This window comes from Saccostrea cucullata, unplaced genomic scaffold (assembly GCF_032062105.1).
Source record: "Saccostrea cucullata isolate Sc308-1 unplaced genomic scaffold, CSIRO_AGI_Scuc_v1 ctg756, whole genome shotgun sequence".
Lineage (NCBI taxonomy): Eukaryota > Metazoa > Mollusca > Bivalvia > Ostreida > Ostreidae > Saccostrea > Saccostrea cuccullata.
In genome coordinates this window covers 110,405-123,153 of record NW_026930876.1, presented here as the reverse complement: position 1 = coordinate 123,153, position 12,749 = coordinate 110,405, and the positions used below count along the sequence as shown (strand labels likewise).

The window sequence follows — 12,749 nt, the reverse complement described above, 5'->3', positions numbered from 1 at the left end:
AGAAACCCAAACAAACACACTTGCAAATGAAAGTGAAACTGTACTACTATTTTACTATTATGTCACTCAGAAAGACATAAAACCGCAATATCAACACTCAAAGATAGTAATGACAAAGCTAATGTACTTTCATAAATAGCCTACGTACGCATGTTTGTTCTGTTTAATTGTTTATTCAAAACCAGGGTTAAATTGATGACAAAATGCTAGAAAAGCAAAATTTGAGGATTTTTTTTAATGAATTTTTGGTTATCCATTTTTCCAATGCTGATAATTTTCCCAATTTGAACTGCCCCGGCCCCAGTCCCAAAAAGTGGCGTGAGAGCCCTGCTTCTATTATTCTTGGTGATTTTATGCATAGGAGGTAGATTCAAAGTACCAAACATATTCCATACAGGGTTCTTAAGACTAAAGTTACGGAGAACTGTCACATCTGTTGTGATAAGAGTTGCAAGTAGCCTTAAAAATGGCTGAAATGGAATGCTTTAGAACAAATGGACTGCTTTAGAACTTTTGAATACCAGGATTAAATCTTTATTGAGAGAGATTTTTTTTCCATAAATGCCCAGCACTTTTGATTTACATTTGGTCAGTCTTTTTGCAAGTAGTTCATCAGTCATGAAGAAATGTTATGTTGATCAAGCGATGAGCAGAATTTCAAGCTTAAATTGACTGTGCCTTTCTTATTATGTCTGCAAACAGTCTAACTCTTCATTTCAATACTCCACATATAGAGCAGTTAATTGTTTGACTGAGAAGATATTAAACCAAGCTCATGCAAATACAGTAAAACACAGTTGTAGCAAACATTTGCACTTATAGCGGATTTTCATTTCCTTTAGTTTTAAATTAGTATTATGAACTTAGCGGATGTATCTTAAGAAATAAATTAATCACATTTATCAAAATGAAGCAAAATTCTTCCTTCCTGGCACTAAGCATGTTTTACTGTGCATTAACTCAGCTTCCAAAAGATCTTGAGTTTTGGGTTGCTCTGAAAATGCTGAAAATTCATTTACAATGCAAGCACAAATTTTAAATGAAGAAAAATTCACCAAATTTGAATTTGATAGTTTCATGTGAGCATTGCGACCCATGGGCTTCTTTATATGGGCGTGTTCAAAATGATAACAGGTGAATATGGATCATACTAGTATTTAGTTCAAACCAACAGTTCCTTTACAATGCTTAATTGGCACTCAGCCTTGGTATGTTGAACCATAGTTCTTGCACTTGTTTTAGATTACATGTAGTGAGGGAATTTTTATTTCTGCATCAAATAGGTCAAAAGTTTGATGACAACAATCATGAAACTTCAAAAATAAACTGTCAATAAAAGAAATGTATTTACAGGAAAAGTTATTATGGATGTCCTTTGGTATCAGCCATTTTTTCCAGTGTTAAGTTGGAGGCCAGCTTGAAGGTTGCAGACTTACTAGAACTTTAGCAAGAATTAAAGCTCAGTTGCATACAAGACTTTTATCTTTTTTTCAGAATTTTTTGTTAGTGTGTTTGTTTGTTTTTTTTTTTTGGAGGGGTAGGGTGGGGATGATTACTAGTAAATGGCATTAATAGGAAATATTTGCATTTTTACCTCTGCTGGTTTAAGAGGAGATAAGTTTATCCTAAAGTGTCTATTTATCTAATATCTATAAACAATTTTTCTATGCTATAATTCCTCCTATGGTTTTGGTCCAATTTCAATTTTAAAAAAGTCATAAGTATAATAAATTTATAGATACAAATTAAATCCTTCTTTTCAGTTTTGACAAACAGTGTTGCCATGGTTGCTAAAAATAAGATATTTCTACAATGAAAATATTTTCAAAATGCCAAACCCTTTTTAAAATTTTTGTCCAATTCAAATTTAACTTTGGTACAATTAATTAACGCCTAATCTTTCGCATAATTTTCTGTGAATTGACTTTTAATTTCAATGAATTGTGTTGTCATCATGGTTACACAAAAAATTGATGAACAATGTTGCATTGGTTAAAAAATATAGAGCCACGTGTATTTTTTTCCCCCAAATACTGCATCACTAATTAAAATAGCTTTTATCAGATTTCAATAAAACCTGGTACACAAATCTGTATTGAGACACATTTAATTCTTCCAGTTGATATTGCCAATTAGCTTTAAAGAATCTGTGAAGATCTGTTAAAAATATATTTGATTTGATTTTGAGAAAACTTAATTGGTACAAGTTAAGAAAACATCAAGAAATGTCCCCCCAAAAAAGTCAAACCAGTTTCTTTTTTCATGAAGTCCTCATTTAGTATAAGTACAAACCAGAGGAGCTACAGTCTCATCAAAGACTTCTTATTTAGACTAACACAGTTTTAATCCTGTTATTAACCATTAAGTGTTAAATATGGTAATGTGACAATATTTGTAAAGTTAAATTGTGTTTATTAAATATCTCTTCTATTACACCAGAAAAGCCAGCCAGATCAAATGTCTTATACCTATGTAGCTATCAGCCATTATTTTTAATCTTCATATAAATTTCAAAGTTAATTGTATATACAAAATAAATATATTGGAATATACAAATAAAAGATCACATTATACCCCTATTTTGCACTGGGTATTGTAAAAAACAAGGGACAAAGTAGCATTTTTCTGATTTTGTTAATTTTTGATCGGAGTAATTTGATGACTTAGTTCACACTTTGTATATCAGAATTACGTGGCACATTTGTTCGCAGGTGTAAGGGAATTCTCCATTGCTTAAGACTTCCTCGGGCACTTTAATTAATTCCTTGTATAAATTGTTCTATGTTTATTTAAAGTATATATGCATTAAGTTTTATAAGGTTTAAAGATAAAATATGATACCCAGTCTTTTGTGTGATGGAATCAATTGTTTGGTCAAGTTTTCCACCAGTGCGACACATTGGTCTGTTTAGATTATATTTGTTCCAGTACCAGGAATATTTAGACACATGCATTTTTAATCCCAGAGTGTAACTGAACATTGAAATTCTTTTGGATTTGGGAGCATATCAGTGTGGGGTAAAAATCATAAGTGTTGTGTTCAGAGTGCCACTGGATAACTGAAGTATCAATTAATCAAACAATAATTGTGGATTGTCGTAAAGTCGTGGCTTTATAAGTGTAAAGCTGCAATTCTGTCTGGCTGACCAGAATGTTTAATGGCCTTAATTATTGCAGGATCTATTGAATTTTTCTTCACTGCTAGAAGGAATGAACATTTGACCGAATAATTAATATTTGATCAGTTTGTTTTGATTTCTGCATAGTTCCAATGGATTATTTGTCATTGAGCTGGCTTACCATTTCTATGGACCGATTGTGGTCTTTTAGTGTATCAATTCAGTAACTTTTCACACTGTCTTGTGGAAAAATTTTACCCATGTAAAGTGGCCTAAACCTTTCAACTGACAATAAGTCAGGAAGATATTAGTTTAAATTACAGCTTTTATACACTTTTAAATACTGCAACAAATTGATTAGACAGTGCTTGGAGTTAACGTGGAAAGCGACATGTGATTCTCATCCAAAAGGAAGATTAACTTTAAAAAGCAATGCAGATTTTTATTATTGTGTTGCCACACATGGCCCATGTATACATGTGATGGATAAAAAAAAAATGATGAGAAAGAAGATAATATAGGTTTGATTTTAAAATCAGTGATCTGTGATGCTAGAATAGCTGACAACTCTGTTAATCCCTATGGCAGACATTAATTTTACTGTATCCAGAAGGGACCTTCACTCGGCCCTCAAAAGAAGTGGCATAGGGGGACTGGTGTTTAGAGAGGTATTAAAATCCAGGGCAGAAAAAAAAACATAAGATCCTGTCTGTCACAGAATTTGGGTTTTTTTAAAATGTGATTTTTGTTAATTTGTTTGAACTCCTGTGTCAATGAAGTTAAAAAAGTTATCATGTAAGTCATTTGGTAAATTCTGTAACTTCTTCACAGAACTCAGAAAGTGAGTCTTTATATAAAGATCTAAGTCAATTTAAATGAATTTGTGAGCCTTAAGTCTCCCAGGGCCTGTTCTGCAGTGACAGACTATGCTTTACTAATTATTAATCTCATTTTTGGTGGAACTTTTTACCCTGTCTGTGTAAAGAAACCAGAATACAGGTCACATATGGTCCAAACACAGAAAAAAATCAGTTAATAGCCTCTTTGTTTGAAGATTAAAAATGCAATCCATATAATGTCCCATAATATTATTAGACTATTATGTCGTGAATTTGTAACTAATTTTATTTTTAATCCATGTTTTAAACAAAGGCTTTCACACTCGAGTCTTTAATTGGGCTGTATGCGCTGTTGCTACCCACAGCCAAGTTAAAGCCAGCTTTCTGATATTGCCTGAATGTTGCTTTAATTGTACGGAATAGTGACAGGATTTCTTGATTGTTTTGTCTATAGACTGTAGTGTGTTTATTTCTGGTATTTTATGACTTCTGAAACTTCTTCTGTAAGTATTATTTGTCTGGAATTAGTGTTATGTAATCATTCTGTTATCAAATCAGATTTTTATGTAAAGGGCATTCATGTAACAATCAGTAATGAATTGTGGTTAAATAATCATTTAAAATTTAATATCACCTTCAAACATTTTTGTTTAAATTTTATTCATTATGCAGTCTCTCAAATAAAATGCCTAAATTTTAAACAACCAAATCATAATTTCTTTATTTGAAACTACATGTGCCTTTGAATTTCATTAAAAGCTTTTGTGTTGTTTTTTGGTTGTCCTCTGGCAAACTTCTTTTAAAAATGGGTAATTAAACAAAAGGCTTTTTGTTGTATATAATATTAAGCAGAAATATAATTTTAAAAAATGGGGTCATATGCAACCTTGCCTCTGTGTAATGTAATGAAAAGTTCTTAGAACTAAAAACAGCATAATTATATTGAATGAATCATTATAAAAATTCTAATGAAAATACAATTTTACAAAACTAATTTTTTTCACTTCACTTTCCTCATATTTGATTTAGAGGAAGGGTATAACATCTTAGGAACCTGAGAAATAGGAGTCAGACACAATTATTGGAATTCTTTTATAACAGAAAGAAGATAATAAATTTCAAATTTATTCCATGTATGTCCTTAAATAAGCTAAATAATATACTGTCTGCAGTATGAAACTGTTTGTTATTGTGTCTTTTGTGACATTTCATAATATGAAGTATTTTTGAAAAGTGTTTTATTTTTAGTCCTCTGAGAACACCTGTTATTTTTTTTGACATATGCTTATGACAGTGTTTAGCAAACTCATTTTATTTTTTTCTAAGAATGTTTACAACTTAAAGGTCATGGAAAAACCATCTTTAATTTATATTTTATAAAAGGATTTACGTCAATTGTAGAAGGTTTGAATTATCAATTAGGGATATTTGTCATAAACTATCAAGACCTAAGCTGTTAATTGATTGTTGTTGAAATGTGCATGCTTTTGATATAAAACTCACTGAGCAAAGAGAGAGAGAGAGAGAAACTTGATGAAGGGTCCATGCTATTTTAACGCATCAAATCAGTTTAATGGAAGAAGTAAATGGCACTTTCTCATTTAGTATAAATTTATTATTTTCAGGGCTCCATTTACTTATGATATAAGAGTATTGATTATAAGAACCACAATACCTTTCATAGGAGAATCAGTTAAAGTGTTGATATTTATAGTTTGATATCTGTTAACAGAGTCAGTAATATTTCTTACATGAATGTTATTTTGATTTCAGAGCCCTCAACATGCCAATATCCAGCAGCGGTCAAATCGACTGAATGCTGATGGCAGCAAATATCAGTCCTCCTCCCAGCAGATTCCCAATAAACAACCCTCCTCACACCACACCACCACACAGAACAAACACAAGTCAGGGGTCTCCTACACCGAGGTAAGTCATCAACTCACACCACCACACGGAACAAACACAAGTCAAACCACACCACCACACAGAACAAACACACCACAACACAATACAGAACAACACAAGTCAGGGGTCTCCTACACCGAGGTTAATCATCACACCACATCACCACACAGAACAAACACACCACACCACCACACAGAACAAACGCACCACACAACCACACAGAACAAACACAAGTCAGGGGTCTCCTACACCGAGGTAAGTCATCAACTCACACCACCACATGGAACAAACACAAGTCACACCACACCACCACACAGAACAAACACAAGTCAGGGGTCTCCTACACTGAGGTTCATCAACTCACACCACAGCATCACACAGAACAAACACACCACACCACCACACAGAACAAACACAAGTCAGGGGTCTCCTACACCGAGGTAAGTCATCACACCACACCACACCACCACACAGAACAAACACAAGTCACACCACACCACCACACGGAACACACCACTGCACAGAACAAACACACCACACCACCGCACAGAACAAACACACCACACCACCACACAGAACAAACACAAGTCAGGGGTCTCCTATACCACCACACAGAACAAACACAAGTCAGCGGTCTCTTACACCACCACATAGAACAAACACACCACACTACCGCACAGAACAAACACACCACACCACCACACAGAACAAACACACCACACCACCACACAGAACAAACACAAGTCAGCGGTCTCCTACACCACCACACAGCACAAACATAAGTCAGGGGTCTACTGTGCTGAATCGTATTTTTAATATGAGGAAGATGTATGCTTGTAGCTTAGGTAATTTTATCTCTTTGTATATTCACAGGGCGGTAAGCTAGTAGCTGCTGTTGCTCCAACAACAACACTTCCACAGCTGAGCAATCAAAACGACCTCAAAAATTCCCACCAGAAACAGCACCATGAAAACGATTCCAACACCCTCCCTCAGCTCAACAAGAAATCAGAAGCTTACACTCGTCAAAGTTCCTACTCCACTATCAACACAGGTACCCCTGACAGGACAAAGAGGGATGCTTACGGGAACAAGCTGCCAATGACTCCTGGAGGTGAGGGCAGGGAACCAGTTTATCTCTTCTTTTTTTTTTAACTGAGCAGTACTACGGAATTGGGTTGTGAATAGTTAGATATTCAAATTTACTTATTTTTTATTAAATCATGATATGAAATTTGTCTAAGAATCATAGAAGAAATCTATTTCTAGACTTTGTGTTAGTTCTGTACAATTTAGAATTTAAGACATTTCAAAATATTTTTCAGAATTTTCATATAGTATCTAATGAATCTGAATTTTGTGCTTGATTTTGCATCTCTGAAAAAAAATTGATTTTCTTCATTTCAGAGGCTCTTAAGCAATTTAGAAGTAAATTGACAGCGTTTGAACAGACAGAGATCTTAGATTACCCAGAGATCTGGTTCCTCGGTCTTGAGGCTAAGAAGATCGAAGGTGTCCCCGGTGGAGCTCAAAACAATGGCTACGATGATGAAAATGGATCCTACATCAAGGTAGGATATATAAAAACCTGTAGCTGGAAGTCTTTCATCCCGCAATGATAATTTCCCGTGATTTAACTTTCAATTTAGAAGTTAGCTGTGGATAGTCATCAGATTTAATGGAACTTTAAATGTGTTTTTCTAATGCCACCATATGTAAGTTGTATGAAAAATAAATAGGAAAGGACTATATTAGGTATGCACTAAAAAAATTGAATTCAGATTTTGTGATTTAATTTGAGTTTGTGACAATCTTCTAGATAATAGGTGACCAAATGGCATTCCGCTATGAAATTTTGGAAGTCGTAGGGAAAGGGTCATTTGGTCAAGTGGTTAAAGTCCTTGACCATAAGCGTGATGAGGAAGTGGCTATTAAGATTGTTCGTAATAAGAAGAGGTAAAACCTGATTCGGAGTGAATAGTTTTGGCCGCAACATTGCTTGGAAAACACACAATATAGAGCTTGGCTAGAAGTTAAAAACCTTTTATAGGGTTTTTAGTGAACTTATCAGCTTAGTTTTAGAATCATATATATATTATTTATGTGCACGTTTGAATTTTCTTACACTTATTTTGTAAAGTAGTTGGTTTTACCCTATAGAAAACTTTTACCTGTGCCAGTTATCAACTTTTGAAACAGTTACTGGGTTCTGAGTTGATAGTGACAATAACATTTATTTAAAGTATTTATAGTTGTGTGACTTTAAAAGAATCTTTAGAATAGGATTGCTTAGGACAAAATATTATTTAACAGGGTAGAGAAGTCTATAAATAATCATAATATTTAGAGCATGTTGTCATTTGCCTAGCCATTACCAGTTCGTCAGAATGAATATATTTTCAATTATAAATTTTTAATTTTGATTTCTATATATAATATGTGGTAATATATATTTATTGAGTGATAACCTATTAGGGTACCAAGTGATAATGTAAAAGCTTCTGTAAAACAGACCTCTACATAAAAAAAAAATTCTTTATATTAAGTCCATTTCTGTTTTGTAAGATAGGATGCTGAATAATGCAGCCTCATCTCTCTATAAATGTTTTAAAGTAATACTAATATAACTGAGTGTAACTGACTTTTGGCAAAAATATTACTCACTTAGCCATTTTATACTTAAAAATTGACTATCCTCTTTGAAAACATTGATTTTTTTTGTAATTTTTCATTTGTTACTCAGTATACCATACATGTACCCGGTATATTGGATATCCACTATTTTCAAATATACATTTATATATTTGTGTTTTGGATAGATTTTCTGCATTATCCTTGCTTTAGCCCTTTTGGATAATGAGCATATACTTTGCACCCTTCTGCCATTTTGCTATTTCTGCACTAATTATTTTCTAGGTCATGCATGACCACATGGTGTATAGATATGAAATTCTTGAAGTGCTGGGTAAAGGGTCATTTGGTCAAGTGGTCAAATGCTATGACCACAAAACAGATCAGATGGTAGCTGTCAAAATTATCAGAAATAAGAAAAGGTAATATCTTAATCATTTTGCACTATAGTGAAAGTCGAGATATCACCGGTAATTAATGTGTTAATTTAGAAATGAGAATAACGTCAATTTGTTTTGATTCAATGTTCAGTACTATGGAATGTAAAAATATTTGAAAATGGAAAGAATTCAACAGAAAAAGAATTGAAATACCTTTAAATATGAATGCAGGATGTTATGAATTTGAAATTATTTTGGCTGGCAGATGAACATTATTGAACTGATTTGACTTTATAATTAATTATATTGTTGACAGATTTCACCACCAAGCTTTAGTGGAAGTAAAAATTCTAGATGCTCTGCGTCGACGAGACAAAGACAACCAATTTAATATCATCCACATGGGAGAATACTTCTATTTCCGCAATCATCTCTGTATCACATTCGAGCTCATGGGGTAGGTTTACATGTAGTTATAATGTAACTTCTTCTAATTATTGATAAAATCACGAAACAAGATGTATTTTTTTTTAGCATTGCTTTCCTGATTACTGCATGTTTTATGAAAAATATTTGGCTAGGAAAATGACAAAATAAAATAGAATATATATATGCAAAATATATGAATTATGTTTCAAACAACTAAACTGAGATTGATTTATTGCTAAAAGAATTTGAGAACTTGATTAAAAAGCTAGGAATATAAGGAATATGTTTAATGTGCCCATGCAGTCAATTATGTGCCCACTCAAAGACAGAAAATCATCTAATCATTGATTCACCATTCTGCTCAAATTTGCACTTTTATGTATCTAATAAATTCTAATTAATTAACAAATTGACTTATAAATATATTTTTTGTTTGTTTACAGGATGAATCTCTATGAGCTAATCAAGAAGAACAATTTTCAGGGATTCAGTATAGCTTTAATTCGTAGATTTGCCTTTTCTCTCCTGCAATGCCTTAAAATGTTGCATCGCGAGAGAATTATTCACTGTGATCTGAAGCCAGTAAGATTTTTATTATATCAAATTAAAATCTGTATACATGTATCACTATATCGGTTACACACAAGAAAGTTTTGAGAGACATATTTAATCTGTATTAAAGAAAGATACTGATTGATCAAGAACCAAATTTTTATTTTACAGGAAAATATATTACTTCGACAACGAGGTCAAAGTTCAATAAAAGTGATAGACTTTGGATCAAGTTGTTATGAACATCAAAGGGGTAAGATGTGATTATAATATGTTTTAGAACGATTGGGAATAAAAATCAATTCACCATGAATTCATTATAAGTGTCTTAACTATACCCATGTTTAACTGTATGTTTTTTTCTCTCCAGTGTACACGTACATCCAGAGTCGTTTTTACCGGTCTCCGGAGGTAATCCTAGGTTTACCCTACTCCATGCCTATAGACATGTGGAGCTTTGGCTGTATCCTGGCAGAGCTCTACACGGGGTACCCCCTGTTCCCCGGGGAGAATGAGGTGGAACAGCTGGCCTGTATTATGGAGGTCCTGGGACTCCCCAGCGGGAACGTACTGGACCAGGCAACCAGAAGGAGGCTCTTCTTTGGTAGGTTACAGTCAAACCTTCATATGTCTGATAGGGTACAGTCTAACCTCTGAATATTTCAAGTGTTTAAAATATTTTTGGTATATATGAAAACAAATGAGTACATGTAGATTTTTTTTTTATCAGATTCCAAGGGTAATCCCCGTTGTATAACAAACAGTAAAGGTAAAAAGAGGAGGGTGGGGTCTAAGGACCTGCAGCAGGCTGTGAAGACGTGTGATGCTAACTTCCTGGACTTCATCAGGCGTTGCCTAGAGTGAGTATAGTCAGGGCATCAAAAATCACAGAATCACAGGATGGAAAATGTGTTTTTAAAAAATCAAATGAAAAAAATTGAAGTCAACAGCTATGTTAGGAATTACTTCAGTAAATTAAATTAGATCAAATTATGCAAATTTAAAAAAAAGGTTGGGGTAGAAAATAATTGAGCTTGACACAGTGGATCATTGCAGTTGTACAAGTTTACTGTACTTATTTAGATGGGACCCCAATATCAGAATGACCCCTGAGGAGGCCCTTCAGCATGACTGGATCAAGGAGGGTCTGGTTAACCGTAAGGCGCGGGATTCCAACCGCTCACAACAGAAGGCCTCCCACCGACCCTCACCCGCCGTGTCTGACCATAACAATGAAGCCCAGAAACCTACAGACCCTTACAAGGTGCCGGCCCAGGTTCCAGGCAAAGGTAGGGGCTCCAAGGGGTAAAAAAAACATGACTTCTATATCTGTGTGGAGTCATTTACTGAAATATGTAAGAATTGTTTAACACTAAAAATGAGAAATACCTGTACCTTATTTTTCATTAATCGTTTTTCTCTATACTTAATGGCTTAAATATGATTTTAATTAAAGTATACAGTTGTTGACTTGGTATAGGGAAACAGTCGATCCGTTCGACACGAGTGCAAGCTGTTGCCCAAGGCCGTAGTCCACAGGCAACAGTTTGCACTCTGGTCTAACAGGTCGATTGTTTCTCGAGACTCCTGTCAACAACTGTTTTGTTATACTCCTTTGCTGAATGAAAAGATAACTCAGTTTAGCGCCATTTGACATCAGTGGGCAACAGTCTTTTTTAAACAGTCTATTCAAACAGTTCCTGAACCGACAGTTGGGGAAAACAGTTGAACTGTTAGACTTTTTAAAGTAAGAATTATCAAGGGACAGTTTTGTAGGGGTATAACAATTGTTAATGTCAATCAGTGTGTATATATTTATACTGATTGATTCGTGTACTGATTTCTTGGTGACCACTTCAGAGCGACAGAAGAGTGATGAATGGAAAGTGAGTCTGAAGGAAAGAAAACAGAGTGCCAAACGGGTTCCCCCCGTGGGAGCCTCAGCTGAGCACACTCGAGAAGAGCACAGTGCTAGAGGTAGCTACCAGTGTTTGTCTTAGTGTGATGATCAAATCTCATTGATTGTAGCAGTCACTTGTACTTTAGCATGATGCAGAAATGGCACACAATGAGCCCTATCAATAAAAAAAATATTAAGTATGATTTGCTGTAGAAAATCAGTTAGGTCCAGCACAATTTATTTATCCTAAATTTTGCAGAAATATAATGTAAAATCTTACAAGCAACACAGATTATCATCACCAAACAAATTTGAAGATGTTATTGTGTGAATACCACTACATTTGCACATGTCACTGTTTGAAATGCCCTGGAGTCTAGCTGACTTGAGGATGATGATGGTTCTATTATGCGCATCACTTAAAATGTTCATGTTTATCTCACATTCAACCTAAAAATGCAGCATTCATTTATCATCCTACCAAAAATTAACAAGGGAATAAGGAATAAGGACATAAACTTTTTAAAAAATGAGTCCTTTTTAAAAAAAGTATTTGCTTGTTTGAAAGCTTACAAATAAACCTGCTATTTTATTTTACACCTGCAGATAAGACCACTACACATGTCACCTATATAAAGTTATTTTAAGGAAAGCAGTGCCCCATTACAAAGAGAAGTAAGGAACTAGACAGTGATTTGTTAACCTTCTAATAACCTAATCTAGCACCTGGATCAAACTCCTCACTGTCCATCGTCTACTAAATGTAATCTCTCCTCTCAAAACGTCTTAATCTGGAATGATGCATGAACATTAAATTTACTCAAATTAAAAACCATTTAGAAAATATGCTAAATCCATGCATGATCATGAATTTGGATTAAAACTTTAGCATATTGCTACTACTGAAGTAATATTTCAACAGTTTAGACATCATTCCTTTTCTAACCAACCAAATTTTCTTTTAGAAAGGTATATCAGCAAAAATTAGACT

General features: G+C 34.1%; 1 protein-coding gene across 10 annotated transcripts in view; it reads left to right on the top strand.

The window, feature by feature from the left end:
* Positions 1–12,749, top strand: part of LOC134230410 (dual specificity tyrosine-phosphorylation-regulated kinase 4-like) — a 53,448-nt gene that overhangs the window by 37,915 nt on the left and 2,784 nt on the right. For 5 of the 10 annotated variants that reach the window (XM_062712220.1, XM_062712223.1, XM_062712222.1 and 2 more), the window contains 11 exons: positions 5,732–5,887; positions 6,740–6,980; positions 7,274–7,437; positions 8,783–8,919; positions 9,194–9,334; positions 9,750–9,888; positions 10,030–10,111; positions 10,229–10,462; positions 10,589–10,718; positions 10,942–11,147; positions 11,719–11,835. In XM_062712220.1, the coding sequence (XP_062568204.1) occupies positions 5,732–5,887; positions 6,740–6,980; positions 7,274–7,437; positions 8,783–8,919; positions 9,194–9,334; positions 9,750–9,888; positions 10,030–10,111; positions 10,229–10,462; positions 10,589–10,718; positions 10,942–11,147; positions 11,719–11,835 (1,747 nt within the window). Of the gene's footprint in view, positions 1–3,692; positions 3,788–5,731; positions 5,888–6,739; positions 6,981–7,273; positions 7,438–7,685; positions 7,823–8,782; positions 8,920–9,193; positions 9,335–9,749; positions 9,889–10,029; positions 10,112–10,228; positions 10,463–10,588; positions 10,719–10,941; positions 11,148–11,718; positions 11,836–12,364; positions 12,434–12,749 lie in introns of those variants that run through there. The other 5 variants (XM_062712228.1, XM_062712227.1, XM_062712226.1 and 2 more) reach the window with 4 other exon arrangements.